Source organism: Eimeria tenella, genomic scaffold, assembly GCF_000499545.2.
Source record: "Eimeria tenella Houghton genomic scaffold, Eth_scaff17, whole genome shotgun sequence".
Lineage (NCBI taxonomy): Eukaryota > Apicomplexa > Conoidasida > Eucoccidiorida > Eimeriidae > Eimeria > Eimeria tenella.
The window spans coordinates 64954-84199 of NW_013541545.1; the positions used below are offsets into that span (position 1 = coordinate 64954).

General features: G+C 57.1%; 4 protein-coding genes across 4 annotated transcripts in view; 2 read left to right on the forward strand and 2 right to left on the reverse strand.

Annotated features, from left to right (window-relative positions):
• ETH_00026405 (uncharacterized protein) overlaps positions 1 to 791 on the reverse strand; it is a gene marked incomplete at both ends in the record, with an annotated part of 3772 nt that extends 2981 nt beyond the window's left edge. The window contains 2 exons of the mRNA XM_013373702.1: positions 181 to 260; positions 572 to 791. Of these exons, the coding sequence (XP_013229156.1) occupies positions 181 to 260; positions 572 to 791 (300 nt within the window). The remainder of the gene's footprint in view (positions 1 to 180; positions 261 to 571) is intronic.
• A 2661-nt stretch (positions 792 to 3452) lies between these two features.
• On the forward strand, positions 3453 to 8471 carry ETH_00026410 (uncharacterized protein; the record flags this gene model as incomplete). Its single annotated transcript, XM_013373703.1, has 7 exons — positions 3453 to 4236; positions 4479 to 4871; positions 5134 to 5528; positions 5676 to 6681; positions 7210 to 7420; positions 7629 to 7953; positions 8340 to 8471. 7 exons carry the CDS (start codon positions 3453 to 3455, stop codon positions 8469 to 8471), a joined length of 3246 nt encoding a protein of 1081 aa, XP_013229157.1.
• Positions 8472 to 10434: 1963 nt separating this feature from the next.
• ETH_00026415 (uncharacterized protein) lies at positions 10435 to 14727 on the reverse strand (the record flags this gene model as incomplete). The annotated part of the gene is made up of 7 exons (XM_013373704.1): positions 10435 to 10491; positions 10732 to 10828; positions 11017 to 11116; positions 11851 to 12005; positions 12155 to 13364; positions 13477 to 14229; positions 14403 to 14727. 7 exons carry the CDS (start codon positions 14725 to 14727, stop codon positions 10435 to 10437), a joined length of 2697 nt encoding a protein of 898 aa, XP_013229158.1.
• Positions 14728 to 16174: 1447 nt separating this feature from the next.
• The window catches only part of ETH_00026420 (uncharacterized protein), a gene marked incomplete at both ends in the record, with an annotated part of 5227 nt that continues 2155 nt past the window's right edge, over positions 16175 to 19246 (forward strand). The window contains one exon of the mRNA XM_013373705.1: positions 16175 to 19235. Coding sequence (XP_013229159.1) covers positions 16175 to 19235 — 3061 coding nt within the window. The remainder of the gene's footprint in view (positions 19236 to 19246) is intronic.

Genomic DNA, 19246 nt, shown 5'->3' on the forward strand with positions numbered 1-19246 from the left:
GGCCCTCAGGGGGCCCCAGGGGGCCCCCTGGATTTCGAGGGGGCAGGGGCCTCGCTGGGGGGCCCCCGGGGGGCCCCAGGGGGCCCCTACCGGCGCCTGTAAAGGGCCCCAAGGGCCCCCTTGGGGCCCCCAGGGTATTTTAAAGGGTTCATCAGCAAGAGGGGGCCCCCGGGGATTTACCTGCTCTTCAACTTCTTGAGAAACTCCGCCGATGAAGAAGCGAAGCTGGCGGGGGGGCTTGGGCCTCTCCGGCCATTCCTCTGGGTGCAGCAGCAAACCCGCAGCAGCAGCAGCAGCAGCAGCAAGGAGGCAGCGGCAGCAGCAGCAAGCACCAGCAGCAAAGGCAGCAAGGCGTACAGCTCAGCTGCGAGAGGGTCCAGCACTAACTAGAACTTGCTGCTGCTGAAGCTGCAGCTTTCTAAATTCTCCGCAGCAATTAGGAACAGCTATTTACTCGAAGTGTTTAGCTTTTCAATTACTTCCATTTGGTAAAATATCTTTGTACAAGAGCTTTCTAAATTGTTTTGGCAGCTGCAGCTGCTGCTGCATGCATGTATGCATTTGCTGCTACCTGAAGGCGACGGGCGCAGGCTCTCTGAGCTTTCTGGGGGGGCGTCTGGGGCTGCGGAGCCCGCAGCTTCTGCTGCTTCAGCAGCAGCAGCAGCAACAGCAGCGGCAGAGGGCCCCGAAGCAGCTGCCGCGGAGCCGCAGGAGGCCCCTAAGCCTTCTGGATTGTCTTCTGATGGATTAGCAGTGCTGGGGTGGGGCGAGAGAGCTGCTGCGTGCGCCATCTGCTGCTGCTGCTGCTCTCCTTCTGCTTCTCGGCTGGTGCTGCGGTCGCGGATCCTCTGTGCTGCTGCGGCCTTATAGGGCCAAAGAAGGGTTCTTAGACTGTCAGTTGTATTTGTAGCATGTAGGAAATGAAATAAAACGGGAAAACGCCCTGGGGGCAGCGCTCAGGTGTACAGACACTCATCGATCCTGCAGGCCTGCAGGCGATGCACCAACGGCTCCCCGGTGGGCTGGGGCTCTGCAGGGGCTTTCCTGAGCACACTAAACACTGTGAAAAGTAAGGCAAGTGTTATTTGCATTTCAGAATGAAATAAAAGGTGGCTTTGGCATGCATGGCTCACAAGCGGGCCTCGGGCTAGACAGCCCGCGCCGTGGGAGAGGCGGCAGCAGCCACTGCGTGCAGATCTTCTGCGAAACAGATGGATATTCCCCCCTATTGACCCTTAAAAGATTAATAAATGTAATTAATTAATAATCTTTTAGCTAAAAACCTGAATTTATCCCTCTTAAGATTCAGATCACTTCAAGTTTCAGATAGCAGCGCCGCAGTGGCTGCGTCGACCGACCCTGCCAGAAGGCCAGATAGACAGTCGGCGCTGCCAGCTCGCTGCAACTCTCCACTAAAATATTCTAAAAAGAAAAATAAACTCTTTTTAAAATAGTTTTATTTGCTTTATTTATCTTCTTTTGGTTTCCGTGCCTTCGGGCTGCTGCTGATAGATCCAAGGCGCCAACCACATACGCGGCGGCAGCGGCAGCAGCAGCAGCTGCTGCTGCTGCTGCAGCTTCTGCGCCCACTGGGAAGTCAGCAGCAGCACAGGGTCGGGCCTGCTCTCGAGCCTTCAGCGTTGCATTCCTCAAGACAATTAATTAAGCTTCTTGGCCAGTTAGGTTGCTGTTTGCTGCAGCAACTGCAGCATTTATAAATATCCATTTAAGCTAATCTGTCTTGAGGGTGTCAGTACACGGGGCCCCCAGCCAAAACCCAATCTCAAAGTCCTTGGGGGCCCCCAAGTCTCTTGGGGGCCCCCGTGGGGGCCCCCCAGAGCCTTGGGGGCCCCTGGGGTCCCGCTGCTGCACTTCTGCAGCCTTTGCTGCCAGTTAAAGATCTTTAAAGCCCCAAAAGAATCAGAAGATAATATTAAAATTAATAAGAATAGTTTCAAATCCATAATTACCCCCAGGGGGCCCTCTGCACTTTGCTGCTGCCAAGTGGGGCCCCCGCCCAGCCTGCTGCTGCTCTTTGGCTCTGCAGCAGCAAAAATGCATGCGCTGCTTCTATACCTGCTGGCCTAAGAGCAGCAGAAGCTGCTGCAGCTGCTGCAGCTGCTGCAGCTGCTGCAGCAGCAATTTGCAGCAAAGATCAGAAGCTGTTTGAAGCAGAAAGTCTTTTCAAATTCTTTATTAAGAAGTTCAGCAGCTAGAAAGCCACTCGAAGATCTGCTGCGAGTTTGCTGCGCCAGCGCTGCTGCTGCTGGGCCGAAGCAGCAGCAAAAGAGCAACAGCAGCAGCTTCTTGCTGCTGCGTGCTGCACAGCGGAGCCGCAGAGCTGCTGCAGCTTGCTGCTGCTGCGGATCGCCCTGCTGCTGCTGCAGCACCTTCAGAGGCCCCCACGAGGGGCCCCCGGATATAAATAAACTAAAGGGCCTTCTGGCTGTTGGCCGCAAGGCTCCCCAATTCCTTAAGTTGCTTCAGTTTTGAAGTAAGTGCAGCAGCAAGCTCAGCGGCAGGCGCAGCAGCAAACTCAGCAGCAGATGCAGCAGCAGATTCAGCAGGACGCAGCAGCAGCAAAGCAGCACAAAGGGCCCCACTGCCTGTCTCTGTAGGCGCTGGCTGCAGCTGTCTGCCTCGTGTGAAACTCTGACGTGAATTCAAGAGCCAAAACGAGTTCAAATACCTTTCTGGGGCTCCTTAAGCTCGAATTAAAAACAAAAATAATATTTAAATGCATGTTGTTGGCCCCTTTAGCTCAAATTTAGGAGAAAAAAGAGAGTTTAAGTGCCTTTCTGGGGCCCCTGAGCTTGCGGCGGTGGTTCAGCATTTTGGCTCTGTGGGGGCCGCTCGCACGTCTTGCTGCCATTCGCTGCGAACTTAATTCAGCGTTTTATATTTAATTTCTATTTTAATTGAATTTAAAATTTAAAATGATTCAAATAATGATCAACTCAGTCCTGCCTGGGGTTTCGCCTGTGGCCCAGACTCGGAGTGACTACCACAGCCCCATAACGGCGGGGGCCCCTCGGGGCCCCTCAGGTCCCCCCAGGCCTTCTTCTCCTTCGCCTCGTCTTTATTTTGAAATATTTAAATTGAAAAATACCTTTTTGCAAAACGACTGCGTCGCGTATATCCATTTTCCTTCAGCAGGCAGCACTAGCGCTGCTGGGGGGCCCGTGCTGCAGCAGTCCTCACAGCGAGGCCTTTTACTTCTTACTCAGAGTATTTTGTCTTCACACGAGGCCCCACTCATTCAAGCCTTTAATTCTTTTCATTCATTTGAAATCTTAAAATATCGAGGGTCCCGGTTGGGCTGCTGCTGTAGGCCGGGGTAAATAAGCAGCAACAGCAGCAGCAGCTGCTGCTGCTGCATCGGTCTGCGCGGAGCAGCAGCAGCAGCAGCAGCAGCAACAGCAGCAGCAGCAACTCAGTCGCATTCTTGCACAATGGATTCCTCCGCTGGCTCCTCAGCTCTCCCCGCAGGTTCCACAGCCTGTGCTGGGGGCAATTCCACTGCAGCGCCGTCAGCGGCAGCAGCAGCAACGACAGCAGCAGCAGCAGCGACAGCGGCATCAGCAGGAGTTGATGTGGCAGCAGTGATCTCACCGTCGGCAGAAACTGCAGCCTCAGCAGGAACAGCAGCAGCATCAGCAGCAGGAGTTGCAGCAGGACCTGCAGCAGGAGCTGCAGCAGGACCTGCAGCAGCAGCTGCAGCTCCTGCTGCAGCAGCAGCAGCGACATTCCCCCTCTCTGGCCTGCTGCTGTTCAACTGGCTCACAGCTCACTTCCCCTGCAGGCTCTTTGCTGACAGCAGCCGCGCCATTCGCCTTTTGCCGCAGCAGCTCTTCAGAGTGCATCCCTCGCCTCTTGTGGCGCGGCTCATGCAGCAGCAGCAGCAGCAGAGGCAGCAGCAGCAGCAGCACAAGTGCCTTTTTTTGCAGCAAGCGTGGCTGCAGCAGCAGGCGCCCACAGACGTGGAGGGGGCAGGCCTCTCTAGCCACGGGGAAAAGGGCCATCAGGATCAATGCGACGCACTGCCCTCTAGCAGCAGCAGCAGCAGCAACAGCAGCAGCAGCAGCAACAGCAGCAGCAGCAGCAGCAAGTCTTGCGTTTGCGAGCATTTAAGGGGCTTCAGAGGGACTGCTTGGAGCTGCGGCCTCGGGGACTCCCCAGAATACTCCGGGGGCCCCGGGGGCCCCCGCTGCTCCCTGGACAGCTTTTGCTGCTCTTGTGCGTTTGCTGCTGCTGCTGCTGTTATATCTTTTGCCTTATTTTACTACCTGTGTCTTAGCTCTTTCTGCGCCCCTCAATGGACTGACACTATTGCTTCTGCTGCTGCTCTTGCTGTTGCTGCTGCTGATCCGGTTGCTGCTGCTCTTGCAGCTGCTGCAGCTGCTGCTGCCGCTGCTTCCCCCTGCGGAGCTCTTGCATCTCTGTATCTGCTGCTGCGCTGCTTCTGAGAATTTGCGCAGATGCATTTGCTGTCTCCCAGGAGGGTACTTGCGATATATTCCCTTCGAGGCAGCAGCAGAACGATGGCAAGCAGCAGCAGCAGCAGCAAGGGCAGCAGCAGCAGCAAGGGCAGCAGCAGCAGGAGCCGCATGCTGCAGCAGGTGGCCTTCTTCCTCCACCTGCAGGGAACGTGAGACTTTCAGTAGACAGCGGCTGTGAAGGGGCTCTTTTGTCGCTGCAGCAGCAGTTGCTTGCTGCTCAGCAACTGCTTGCGGCTGCAGCAGAGAAGCAGCAGCAGCAGCAGCAGCCGCACGGGATGTGCACTGAAGACGGCGCTGCTCTTCCTTTTGAGCTTCAGGAAAGGCCCCTGGCCACTGTCAGGGAGCTCTTTTATTTTTTATGGGGCCCCGCAGGTGTGCATCTCAGTAGATGCTTTGCTGCTGCTGCTGCTGCTGCTGCTGCTGCTGATGCACAAACTGGGGCTGCTGCGCCGCACCGTGCTGCTGCCTGCTGTTGCTGCTGAAATGATTGCGTTTTGCTTCTCGTTTGCACTTTCGCCTGTCCGGTTTCTTGGCTTGCTGCTGCTTTTTTGCTGCTTCCTTTTGCCTCAATTTGCTGCTTGCTGCTCTGCTTCTCTCCAGCTGCTGCTGTTGCTGCTGCTGCTGTTTGCTGCAGACAGCTGCCTGGCTGTGGACGCAGCAGCCTGCGACTTTGCGCACTGGCGGCTTTCGCTGAGCTTCTGCAGCAGATGTTCCAGGGCGAAGCCGCTGGTGCTTGAAGAGGCAATAAGCCTCACCCCCAGCAGCAGCAGCAACAGCAGCAGCAGCAGCAGCAGCAGGGATTCAGGGCAGAGGAACCACGGAGAGGCGGAAGCAGCAGACAGGAGCCTTGCTGCTGTTGCTGCAACTTGCAGGTGCTGCTGCTTGCGCTGCTGCTGCATCCGAGTGCCTCCGGCGGCTCTGGTGGCTGTGGCTCGCGACGACTTCCGCCTCCCCCCAGAGTGCAGCAGCAGCAGCAGCAGCAGCAGCAGCAAGCGGGCTTCGTCTAACCGGCTGCTGCGCTGCACAGAGGTACGGCTGCGGCTGTGCAGGCTGCAGGCCGCAGGGAGGGCCGGCAGCAGCATTTCTTGCAGCGTTTGCTTCGCGCTTTTTTCCTTTTTCTAGCTTCAATTTCTTTTTAATTTCTGTTAAGTTCCTTTTTTATTTCTTTTTTTTTAGGATTGGAGGTCTCCCGAGCCTTCTAGCGATGATGGCTCATGGCTTTCAGAGCTGCCTTCTTCTCCCAGCACCCCCCCGCTCTCCCCGCCTGGCGCAGCAGCAGCAGACTCCCCCGAAGCAGCAGCAGCAGACTCCCCCGAAGCAGCAGCAGCAGACTCCCCCGAAGTAGCAGCAGCCGCAGCCCTGCCCCCTCTGCCAGCAGCAGCAGCTGTTGCTGCTGCTGCTCATGCTGCAGAGCAGCCAGCAGCCTCCTGCGTAGCTGCAGGAGCCCCAGAAGAAAGCAAGGGAAGGGGCAGCGGCAACAGCAGCAGCAGCAGCAGCAGCAGCGCAAGTGCTGCTGCTGCAGATGCTGCTGTGGCCTCACTGCTGCGCTGCTTAGCTGCATGCATTCCCCGCGCAGGGGGCCGGGTGACCCCGCTGCTGAACAACAGCAGCTTAGAAGACGCAGGGTGGATTGTGGTTGGGGCCCGCAACAACAGCAGCTTTGAGTTTGCTTCGCAGTCTGCTTCGGCCCGCAGCTTCCTGGCCTTTGCATGCACAGAGCCCTGGGAGGTGCTGCTGCTGCTGCACGCGGCAGCAGCCACAGCAGCAGCCATTGCCCAGCCGATGCAGGGGTGCGCGGACTTCTGTTGTCCTGCTGCACCTGCTGCTGCTGCTTCTGCTGCTGCCTTTCCGCCTGTGTCCTGTGCCGCTGCGGCTGCTACAAAGAGCACAGTGGTGCGGCGGCTGGAGTCGCGGCGCGGGGTGTATGAGTTGGTGCTGGGCGGGCGATTTGAACAGCTGCAGCAGCAGCAGCAGCAGGAGCAGCAGCTGCAGCAGCAGCAGCTGCAGCAGCAGCAGCAGCAGCAGCAGCAGCAGCAGCAGCAGGATAGCTCAGGCCACGCAGCCAGCGCAGACGCGGGGGTGGTTTGCTTACCGCTGCCCCTGTGCCTCACTTTGGTGGAAACCGAGCAGCTGCAGAAGGGCAAGGAGTTTCGTGTCTTCGTAGCTGCGGGACTTCCTGTTGGTCCGTCTTATTTTATTTTATTTTATTTTGTTTTGTTGTATTTTATTTCGTTTTATATTGTTTTATTCCAGTTTTTCTCAAGTGCATGTTGGCTATATGCGCGCAGCAAAAGGTCCCGCGTGCCCGCTGCAGCAGCTCGCCGCCTCTGCTGCTTATTAAAAACAAATGAAAAATAATTATTATTATTCATAAGGCACGGTCGAGCTGCAGCTTGCCCTTGCCTCTTATTTTGTGGGATGGAATTGTTGCTTGCAGTGTACATGCTGGCGCAGTGTGCCCCGTGGCAAAGCATTTTGGCAGCTAGCTAGCTACCTAGCTAGCTAGCTGGCTGGCTAGCTGGATTTAGCTGCTTTGGTGGCTAGCTAGCTAGCTGCCCAGGCAGCTAGCCAGCTAGAAAGCTGGCCAGCGACCTGTCCTTGGGCCTTCTTCTGTGTCTACGTGCATGTGCGACTTTATAGTCTCCATAGCCTCGTCTGGCTTGAGGCAGGTCTTTGCTGCTGCTGCTGCTGCTGCTGCTCTTGTTTGCAGGCGTCAGCCAGTTGTGGCTTGCTGAGTGCCTTCCCGAGCTGTGCAGCAGGCCCTCAGTAAGGCGGCGAATGCGGCAGGCCGTGTGGCGTTTCGTGGTGAAGTGCTTTGGCCGCCGCCTGCAGCAGCAGCAGCAACAGCAGCAGCTGCTGCCTCCGCTCTTTGCAGCTGATGTGTACATACACCCCAACACGGACGGCACTGACACGTGCAGGTGAGAGCCCGCTGCGGTGTACATACAGCATACAAACATAAGCACTGTCCAAACGAGGCGCAAACCTTGCCTTCACAGAAGTTCAAATTGCCATGCATGCATGAATGAATGGCCATGCATGCAGCATGCATGCATGCATGCATGCATGAGCGCACTTCGTGGCCAGCTGCGCATGCATACGCATGCATGCGCATGCATGCGCATTCAGGCTGCTGCGCCTGAGCCCGTGGGGCTTCCTGACGGACCCGCTTTTGTTTACTTACGAGGAGCTCCGCACTGCCGTGCTGAAGCGCTGCTGCTCAGCCTCAAGATTCTGTGAGGCTTGCCGCGGGGCCCCTCCCCAATACCCCACAGGGTCTAGCCTCCCCCAGGGGCCCGAGGGGCCCCGGGGGCCCCCAGAGGGGGCCCCCGGGGTCCCCGCAGGCGGAGGCCCCGAGAGGGACTGCGAGTGCTGGAAAGCCTGCACACTTCGATATGTCCAAGGGACCGACGAAGAGGTTCATGACACTCAGCGCGTCCTGGCGATGCCGCAGGTGCTGCTCAGGGCCTCCAGATGCTGCTGCTGCGCTGCTTGGCGGGGGCCCCTGCTGCTGGTGCCGCTTCTCGGGGCCCCCTGGGCCCTGCTGGCCTCGGGGCTGGGGAGGGTTTGCTGCTGCTGCGCTTCCCCGTGGCTGTTGCTGCGCTGCTGCCTGCTCACTGCCTGCCTCTGCTTGTCTTCTTCTTCTGTCTTTCCCTACTTTCTCACTTTTACGTATTCTTAATCAGCTCGCTACCATCGGCCTAACTATATGTGTATATGAATCTGCATATATATATATATACTATATATATATATATTGTAGCTGTTTGCGTCGAAGTTTATTCATTTCCCTTTATAGTGCCCCAGTCGTTTCTGTTTTTGCTGCTGCCTCTGCTGCAGGACCTGCTGGAGATTGCGAGGGGCGGGAGTAGCTGTGAAGTGGAGCAGATGTTGCTGGACTTGAAGTCAGCGCATGCAGACACAATTAAGCAGCAGAGAAAAAGAGATGAGCAGCGCAAAAAGAGGAAATAATAATGATGCGAAAAATGCAAATTGTGCAGAAGGCAGGGAAACAAAAGTCGCCAGCACAGCACAATTCAGCGTCTTTTGCGCCACTCACCAACGCATGCATGCATACCACCACACGGCTGTGCATGCATGCAAAAGTGCATGCATGTGTTGTGCGAGAGGCGGGAGGGGGTTCTTTGCAGCGAGAAGACAGGCCTATAGAGGAAGCTTTGCTTTGTGTTCTGGTGTCTGTGTACACTCCAAGCTGCCCAGCGGGCTGCGCCCACAGAAAAATGCTCCTTTACTTGCTATTGGCCCCCCCCCCAGAGAAGGGCCAGGGAATGTCCAGGCAAGGAGCTGCATGCGAGAAGTTCAAGTGCGTCCTGAGGCAGCAACAGCCCCAGGGCAGTGCAGCACAGCAATAGTCCCACAGGGGCTCTTTGGGGAAACTTGTCACATGTTTTGATTGTCTTTCCCTTAACAATCATAAAATTGCTTCATTTTGACTCAGTGGACTTGCCTATTGTCAACGCCGCTTGTTACCCGCGGCACAGCTTGTGCTGCCGTTGCGCAGTGGAGAGAGAAGTTTGGACTCTTAAAAAAGGCAGCAACATATAAAATAGTTGTGCAAATAAGCATTTGGCTATTATTTATAAATATATGTACATTGATATCGCATTTGATGGTGCGTCAGCGCATCGTAAAGATACACAACGTGCATACTCCCACATCCACATGAATATATGTACAAATGTACGTGTATGGATTCATACATAAGCAAGTTCAAGATGCCGCTGGAGAAGAGGCCAAGATGGCATATAAGCTGTTGCGTAATTTATCTCAAAGCTTTTGTCTCAGTGAGACACTAGAGTGGCGCGGAGCTGAGACTGACTCCACAGCTTGCACGCACTCACACGCTCCTAGCTAAACCCTAAACCCTGAACCCTAAACCCTAGACCCTGAACTCTTAACCCTAAAACCTACGCAGCGTAGTCTACGCCATCTACAGGCTCCCACTGAAGTCCACTGTACGTACACTTGAGTTAGTTCATGCGACGGTACATGTGCTTCCTTAAGAATAGGCCACACAGAACAGATGCATGCATGCGTACACATATGTGTATGTGCATGCCTACATAATTGTGCAGTATATGTACATGTCTGGATGTATCCCTATAACATATATCTTTTCTATATATATTCGTGTAGCGTATGCTTGCGCTATAAATGCGTTTCTGCATATTCCCCTCTAACACATACTTGTGCTATATTTGTTTGTCGACACTTATTCGTACAACATGTGCTTTCGTATATTTACGTGTGTATATAAATACATTAAGTGCAATTGCGTGAGTGCATGCATCTGCTCTCAAGAGTCAGTGCCCAGGGCAGTCTCACTGGTGAGTGCAAAACCCTCCGTTTACTTTTTCAAGCCAAAATTATCGCCAACAAATAAATGAAACTTGCAGAGGCCTCACAAGCCACGCTAATGCTGGGTGTGGCTGCGGGAGGCGCTGCGATTGGATGTTGCAGAGCAGCAGCTGCAGCAGTATCAGCAGTAGCAGCAGCTGCTGCAGCAATCGCTCGCGCTGCGGCAGTAACAGTGCCGGCCGCAGCCCAGCAGGTCTTTCGGATGCAAAGATCCTTCCCTCTTACTCTCAACGCCATTCATCAATCGAGAAGGTGACCACTGGTCAATCAGGGTGACCACTGGCCCACTGGGCCTCGTGAGACTCCAAACCAGGAAGCCTCAAGTGCTGCTCGAATAGCAGCTAGACTCTGAATAAAACTGTGCTTGGTCTCCTACCTTCATTGCTCTCCACATAGGAAGCAGCAGCTGCAGCTGCACGAGGCTGCTGCAGTCAATTACGAACAGCTGCTGCTAGTGTCCACTAGGAACAGCTGCTGCTAGAGTCCATTATGAGCAGCTGCAGCAGCAGCAGCAGCTGCTCCTCGTTCCCGCAGTGCTGCAGCTAATGCTGGGCTGTCAGACCTCGGAAACGGCGGAGGGGTGCAGGTCACCAATCGGATTAAATTTGTGCTTCTGCAGCAAAACAGAGGGCAATATGAACAGTAACCACAATAAGGCAAGATCCTCTTTGCTGCAGCTCCTGCAACAGCGTTTCCCGCTGCTGCCGCTGCTGTGCTACAGCACTAGGTCCTGCTACTCGCTGCTGCTGCTGCTGCTAATAAGCTACAGCTCTAGGCCCTGCTTCTTGCTTCCGCTAGAGATGGCTATAGAAACAGTGTGAGTAAGAAAAAGAAAGTGCTGCTGCTGCCTCACGGTCTTGTTATGCTGCCGTTTGTCTGCCGTGATCAGGGTGACAGCAATGACCGCCGAAACCACAGCCACCATGCCCACAAAGTACCACCCGTCAAACCTGCAGCAGCAATCCCAGCGGCAACAGCAGCAAAAGCACACGCAGCAGCAGCAGGGAGAATACACAAGTTGAGCACTGTGGGCATAGTCACTTTGTCTGCACCTAGCGCTGTGGCATACCTGCCGAGAAAACGCAGAATTCAAAACAGGAGAATAAGGATATTGGCAAATTTATTATATTGTGCTTACCGCCGGCCAAATATAATGGCATCTAACCATAAAGAAATAGGAATCTGCACATTGGAGGCCGCCGTGGCCACCACCGGGTTCAGCAGGAACACCGCACGGCCTGCGACAGCAGAACACCCAACGCAAAGTCTGTGGATTTACCTGTTTAATTTTACTCAAGGAGAAAAAAGAGCATGCAAACAGATTTCAAAATGTGAATTCAGGCACGGAGACCGGAAACGGTGCATGCAGCAGCCAGAGAGGCACAACGACTTGAAACTGATGAAACACGCAGCCGACCAAGAGGTATAAGAAGTGAAACTCACAGCAACTGTTGAGAAGAAGAAACAACAAGTAGTAACACAGCAGCAAACAAGCTCCTGAAAGCTGGTGGGGCCCCACAGAGGCACAAAGACGCAAATGGGGGCGCCCGCGGGCAAGCAACTGCTCTTGCAGCAGCACACAGCGCCACATGCACACACAGGGCCCCCCGTAGCCGCCGCAGCTAGAGAGGTAAGTATTGGAATAGGATTTATATTCTATATATCGATCTATATTCAATATACAGATATGCGAGTAACAAAAAGCAGACCCCAGGAGCGCCCCCACAAGCAGCAGTTCCGCAACAAAACGAACTGCCCAGCCACTGGAAGCAGGAATAGTGCAGCCGTCGCTCAGCCCGGCATTGACTGCTAGCCACGGCTGCCAGCGAGCTATCCATCCACCCATCTACCCATGCAGCTAGCCAGGTAGCCGTCCAGTTAGCCAGTAGCTAGCTGGAGAGCTTATCAGCAGATCGCTAGCCAGCCAGATTGCTCAGCGGACTGGCCCGAAAGCTGCGGCCCAACGACTGACCCCAGCAAATGTCCGCAAAAGCCGTGCCCACGAGCCCACAGAGAAGCAGCACTGCCCAGGAGAAGGCATCGGGCCACATGAAGACCTCCAGCTGCAGCAGGTGCAGCAGCAGCGTCAACAGCGGCAAAGCCACCAAGACCCAAAGTCCCATCAGTCTATAAACCCACCACAAAACAGATCACACACATGCACGATGCGCCGCTGGATTCCAGAAGAAACAACAGGAACTGCAGAGCAGCAGCAGCAGCAGCAGCAATAGCAGCAGCAACCGTCGCAAGCAGCAAGAGGCAGCTGAAGAGCGAACCCGTAGATGAGGTCCACATCAAAGTCAGGGTCAAAGTTCTCTTGTGCCTTTAAGGCCGTCGTGTGCAGCGCGTAAGCAGCAGCAGCAAGAAAGGCTAATACATAGCCTAAGAAGGTGTCTGTGGCCCCGTGTTCAGACGCGTACACCATTCCCTCACTGCCGCCTCCGCCTGCTGCTGCTGCTGCTGTTGGTGCTGCTGCTTCTGCCGCTGCTGCTGGCGCCGCTACTAATAGTGGTGCTGCTGCTGGTTGTGGTTGCGGCGCAGCAGCCGCTGCTGCTGCCGCTGCGGGGGTGGCGGCCTGCGCTGCTTCTCCCTCGTCAACAGGCGTCTGTGTTGCAGCAGCAGCCGGCACAGACTTCTGCTGTGTTGTTTCAACAGGTGCTGCCTCTCCAGGCAGAAGAGGGGGCCTCCTTGGGGGCCCCCCATGGGGCCCCTCCGCGGCTGCTAACCCTCCTTCGGGCCCCTCGAGGCCCCCCGCCTCGGCCTCCTGGACCCCAGAAACTGCCAGTGCCCCTACAGGGGCAGCTGTGAGTTCATCTGCGGGGACTTTATTACCTTCTTGAAGAGATAGTGAAAGTTCCTTTTGGGGGCTGGCAGCTGCTGCCGCCGCCGATGCTGCTTCTGCTGCTGCTGCTGCAGCTGCTGCTAGTCCTGGTGATTCTGCAGCGAGCGTTGTTGACCCTGGCGCTCCTTCTGAGAGTGCCACAGCAGCCTGTGCTGCTTTTGTTGGTCCTGCTGCTGCTGGTGTTGTTGCTGCCTCTGGCAGTGCTGCTGGGGTTTCTGCCGCAGGTAGTTCCGTTGCTGCTGGCGCTGCTGCTTCCGCTGCTGGCACTGACATCACACCGACGATGCCTTCACTCGAGAGCTTAGGCAGTTCCAAAGCATTTGGCTGCTGCAGCTGCTGCACGTGCTGCGCTGCATCCGGCTGAGCTACCTGAGTTGCTGCTGCTGCTGCTGCAGCAGCAGCAGCAGCACCAGCTGCTGCTGCAGCGCGCACGGTGTCTGTTTCGGGCGCTGTGGGCACGTGGGAGGAAATCAAAACCACCCCAGCAGCCAAGACCAGCAGCCAGGATAGCACCGCCTTCCTCGGACTTTGTTTTAAAAAGAAAACAGCAAGAAAGTAAGACAAAAAAACAGAAGTGCTCTGCACCACGGAGTTGGAGGTCAAGGTCAGGGCTGTCAGGCTCGCGTCGAAGGCCAGCTGAGCAACTGCAGCAGCGCCCACACGCAGCGCAGCAGTCCTTCAGCCCCTGAAGCAGCAACGCCAGTAGCAACGCCAGCAGCAGCAGCAGTAGCAGCGGCAGCAGCAGCGCGGCCTGACCTAGCCACAGAACTGTCAGTGGCACTGTGCTCTTGACGCTGCGCATTCTTGTGTTGAGTTCCTTTACTGCCAGACTCTCCCTGCCTTCGGCCTCGAGGCCCCAGACTTCATCTGCTGCTGCTGCTGCTGCTGCTGCTTCTTCTGCTGCTGCAGCAGTAACTGGGGACAAACAATGAGTGGTTTCGCCATTGCTCGGGCTGCCCCTGCCGAGGCCGCTGCAGCAGCTGCTGCTGCTGCCGCTGCTCACTCCCTCCAAAGCGGCAATGCGGCGGCTCACCGCAGCAGACCCTGCGGTTCCCGCTGCTGCTGCTGCTGCTGCTGCTGCTGCGGTGTGGTGACAGCTGACAGCTGGCAGGCCTGACCCAGGGACTCCTGTGGAAGACCTCGAAGAGACGCAGACGCCTCCGTCATCTCTTCTTTCGCAAGGAGACAAACAAAGTGCAGAAGCAGCAGCAGCAGCAGCGGGCTCAGGTGACTGCTGCTGCTGCCGCTGCCGCACAGCAGCAGGACTCTGCGGTGCTCCCGTCGAGGCTGCTGCTGGGGCTACGGAAGAGCAGCGGGGCCCCCGAAATCTTACAATTAAAAGTCTTAGGGGCAGCAGCAGCAGCCGCAGCAGCCGCCGGATCTTCCTTCTCCGTCTTCCAAGAACCGCAAGCGACCCCCCCTCTTGCTGCTGCTGCAGCTGCTGTTGGTGGCGCTGCTGCTGCAGCAGCCGCAGGCAGCTGTCGATGCTGAGGACGTGCGCATCTTTAGCTGCACCCGCAACAACAGCAGCAGCAGCAGCCGCGGCGGACGGAGCAGCAGGTGAGCGCACCAACGCTGGCAGCCCCAAAGACCGCGCCGCAGCAGCAAACAAGGAGCAGCAGCACAGCAGCAGCAGCACAGCAGCAACCCCACAACTAAGAAGCCAGGGGCCCCCAACTCACCCAAGAAGCCCGCGAGGGTCACCTGCCATATGGGGGCCCTGAGGCCCCTCTCGCCACCTCCGGGCCGCCAGGCGCTGCTGGCGCGCAGCGCAGCAGCAGCAGGCAGCAGCAAAAAGACAGAAGGGCATGCACTTTGTACCAAAGTGGAGAAGAGGGGCCTCGGGAAGTCTGCTAGGAAGAGCAGCTGCAGCAAAAGAGAAGTGGCGCTCCACAGAAAGACTGTGACCAGCAGCAAAAACAAACCCCACAGACAAGACGCGGTGACACGGCACGTCAAGTGTCTGTACACCCGAAGAAAACACCCACGCACGCGGTCGCAGGCCATCTGCAGAGGGCGCGGGCGCTCACCAGCAGCAGCAGTGCTTCCTGCTGCTGCTGCTGCTGCGGGTGCGGCTGCGGCTGCTGCTCCTGCTGCTGCCGCTGCGACTGCTGCTGCTGCTCGACGCTCCCCTGCTGCTGCTACTGCGGCTGCAGCTCCTGGCCAGCTGCACCTTCCGCCTGTCCGCAGCAAACCTGACTGGGGCAATTGAGCCACTCGCGCGCTGCCCCGCTCTGCGAAGTGTATGTACACCGCAGCGCTGGGCCTCTCCAGAACAAAAAGAGGAGAAGAGACGCAGCTGCACTTCTTTAGAATCCCAGGAGAAGGCAGTGGCAGTGAACAGTGAGTGCCGCTAATGTCCGCAGTAGGGGAGGGGCTTCGGGGGGTAGCGGGCGAAGGCGGCTTCGGTTTCCCCTCATGTAGATGCAGGAAAAAATTAAAATCAATGTTTTTTAATTATAAAGCCAGAAGACAATGCAACCGGCTGGACTCATATCGAGGTACGCCGCCGAAGAGGAACAGCACGTGGGCTAGCCTTGGCGCTGCGTCGGGGCTGCAAGGCAACACGTTGTCTTTGTTTTGATAATTTTCTTTCAGTGATGCATTTATTTTGAAGTCAAAAAAGGCGAGAAAGGTAAAAAGTAGGAGAAGAAGCCTCCCGGAGCCCTGCGGGGCCCCCTGCCGCTGCTAGCGACGACGAGCCGAGCAGCAGCCACGCAGCACCGCATGCTGCATGGAAGCGGGCGCTGCAGCTTTGTCTTCTTGTTTCTTCTCTTTTTATGTCGAAATTAATTTTTAATTGAATGACAGGCTCTCGGCGCGAATTACGGGCCGAAGAAGGTAGAGCCAGCTCTGCTGCGGGGGCATTCGGGGCTGCTGCCGACGCAGTGCTGGGTGCTCACGCAGCAAAGAAGAGAGCCCCTATACACGCGGAAGGCTGCTGCTGCAAGCCGCTGCAGGCGTTTTCTGCCACGCAGCACAAGATACGAGGCGGCGCTGCAGAGCAGCAGCTGGTGCGGCGCAGCAGGAGCGCCGCCGCAGCAGCAGAAAGCCCTTAGGAGTCCCCTTGAGACCCTTCACACGCACTCCCAGCCATAAACGCAGCAAAAAAAGAAGCATAAGCTTAGCGGGACTTCACTGGGGCCCCCCATGGCAACGTAAACAAACATTTAACTGCTTCCATGACCAGTGCCCAGCCAAAACAGTTAATACTATTGCTACTGTTAGTAAACTCCGCAGTAGGACAGCTAGCTGCAGCTGCACGGTGAGGCTCTGCTTGTGTGGCTTCTCAAGAATGCGGCTTGGCAGTGGCTCCCCTAGCAGGTTCCCTGTAAAGCACGCTTAGGGGCAGGAAGTGCAGCTTCCTACGTAGAACGAGCTAGCTAGCTAGCTAGCTGGCTAGCTAGCCATAGAAACGGCGACCAGGCAAGTCTCGGGGCTCCCCACAGGCCAAATGGACTCCGAGGGCCAGCAGCATGGGGCGGTGTCCCCGCTGGGCAGCGCCAGGGCCTCCCACGAAGACATAAGAAAAGTTGTAGGTGTGCTGCACCTGCAGCAAGAAGCAGAAAGAGATTCGGAGCTGCAGGAGCTCCACGACGCACACGAACTTCCCCGCGACAGATTCTCCCCTAGGGGCCACGAGGAAGCTGCGGCAGCGCCTGCACCGCCAGCAGCAGCAAAAGCAGCGGCAGCAGCAGGAATAGAAGCAAGAGCAGAAGCAGCAGCAGCAGCAGAAGCAGGGCGAGAGCCAGCTAGCTTTGAGAGAGGCGCGTCTAATTTGTCCCCCTCAAAAGAACATATAAGCGAAACTGTGGGAGGCCTCTCCCCGACCACAGACAGCTCCGCCCCCAATATGTGGTGGGGGGCCCCTGCTGCCTCCGGCGAGAATGAAGAAGCCCCAACCTTAAAGTCTGGGTCTTTTCTCAACGCGCAGCTGCATCAGGAGCAGCAGCAGTTGCTGCAGCAGCAGCAGCTGCAGCAGCAGCTACAGCAGCAACAGCTGCAGCTCGAGCAGCAGCAGCCACTGCATCTACAGCAGCAGCAGCAACTGCAGCAGCAGCTGCAACTGCAACAGCAGCAGCAGCTGCAACTGCAGCAGCAGCAGCAGCAGCACCTCCAGGTGCGTCAACAGCCGCTGCTATCGCTGCCGCAGGAGGAACCCGACTGGGGCCCAGCAGCAGGAGAATCAGCTGCTGCTGTTCCCGCGACGCTCACGGGTTTTTTGCGGCTAGCTAGAGATGCAGCACCTTCGCGCACAGCTGCAGAGTTCGTTGTGTGCAACTTGAGGCCCATGAGGCCATCGAGCTCGGGCAACGGCAGCAGCAGCGGCAGCAGTAGCAGCAGCAGCAGCAGCGAAGCCAGGGAGAAGACAGAGAGCCGTCTTGACCAGCCCTGTGCTGTCGTGCTGCAGTCAGCGACAATGCTGAAGGAAGATTCGCTGCTGCAGCAAACTAAAGAGCATCAGCAGCTAGCCAAGCTGCTGCGGGACACCACAGCACGAGCTACTCGCTACAAGGAGAGGCTGCTGCGTGCAGAGGAGGAGAAGCGCGAGCTGCTGCAGACTGTAAGGCAGCTGCAGCAGCAGCAGCAGCAGCTTCAACAGGAGGTGGAGCGAACAACCTATCAGTTTAGGGCCCAACAGGAAGCCTGGGGGAGAAAAGACAGACAGCAGCAGGAGCAGCTAAGCCACCTCGCCAGCAAACTTAAGACAAACGCCCAGGAACTGGGAGCTCTACGAAACTTCAGGATGCTTGAAGCTGAGGGCAGACAGCTGCAGCAGCAGCAGCAGCTGCAGCAGCAGCAGCTGCAGCAGCAGCAGCTGCAGCAGCAGCAGCTGCAGCAGCAGCAGCTGCAGCAGCAGTTGCAGCCGGTGCAGCAGCTGCAGCAGTCGCAGCTGCAGCCGCTGCCACCGCCGCAGCAATCGGAGCAACTTCTGCAGCAGCAGCAGCCGCAGCTGCAACAGCTGGAGCAGCCGCAGCAGCAGCGGCAACAGCTCCAGCAGCAGTTGTCCGCGGAGGGCGCAACGGAGAAAGTAGAAGGATACAAGAAGGCTCCCTTCCGCAACCGTTCCTACACACATGCCGTAACCGAGCTACACCGCCAACAGCCAGCAATAGCAGCAGGAGCAGCAGCTGCAGCACCAACAGCAGCAGGGGCAGCAGCAACGGGCTTCCGTCCCCGCAGCAAGACTGACTATCGGGCCAGCCCGATGAGTCTTCAGGGAGAGCAGCTCTTGCCTTTTGAAAGAAACCAAGGGGCCCTAGAAAGTTCCTCAACAAGCACCCAGGGGTCAGAAGTGAGCCCCAAACACCAGCAGCAGCTGCCGCAGCAGCAGCAGCAGCAAATGGAAATGGGAGCGCACAGCCAGTGGGGATGCGAGCCGCTGGCCCTGCAGAGCGTCAATCGCCAGCGCGCCAAGACAGCCCACATGTCCCAACAATGGCTGCAGCAGCTGCAGCCCCGCAACACCGATCTGGCGCAGCAGCAGCAGCAGCTGCTGCTGCTGCTGCCTGCAGATGCTGCAGAATGGGGACACAGCAGCAAACAGAAAGCGGCGGGGCAGCTAAAAAGCAAATCCAAAAGTGTGATGCTGCGCTCTCTCCCTCAGCGCGAAGAACTGACCGCTTCGGGCCGGGCGCTGAGAGGACTTTTGCCGCAGCAGCAGCAGCAGCAGCAGCAGCTGTGGCAGCAGCAGCCCACGCAGCAACTGCAGAGAGAACTGCAGCAGGACCTGCAGCAAGAGCAGCTGCTGCTGCAGCAGCAGGAGGGGGATGAGGTAGTGCAGTGGCAGGCTGAGGCACTCGAGGATGAAGAAGAAGCCTCAAGTGAAGGGGCCGCGGCCTCCCTGTCTTCTCTGCAGCTAGACGGCGACAGCTCCGACGGGGGGCCTCCAGGGGCCCCCCACTCCTCTAGGGCCCACCGCATGCAATCTTGCTTCGTCCCAGGGAGCCCCAGTTCTAGGGGCGCAGAAGCAGCAGCAGGCAGCAGCAGCAGCAAAGCTCTCAGCACCCCTCGCAGCGCCACACAGTTTCCCCAGAGCCTGGAGCGCCAGGTGCAGAGCATCCGGCAGCAGCTGCTGCTGAACGACAGCTACAAGCTCGCAGGCCTCGCCCATAAGCAGAAGCAACAGCAGCAGCAGAGGCAGCAGCAGCAGCTAGAATGCCTGGATCCAGAAGGCACAAACGCAGCTGCTGCGGAAGCAGACGAAGAAGGAGACAGAGCTGCAGCTTTTCAGAAACACCAAGACACTCGACAACCAAAGCAGCAGGCAGGGGGACTTCCAAGGCTTAGGGCAGCCTCGACAGCAGCAACAGCAGCAGCAGCAAAGGCAGCGCCTGGCGGCTCCCCTTCCTCGCGAATTCGGAGCCAGACCGTCTCGGTGAGCAAGTTGAGGGGAGACTGGGATCAGCCAGAAGATGCAGCAGCAGCAGCAGCAGAAGCAGAGAGAGCAGCCGAGAACTTGGAGGCAGCTCTTGATGAAAGCAGCGAAGAAGACGGAGCTAGCAATGGGCCGGGTCGGCAGCAG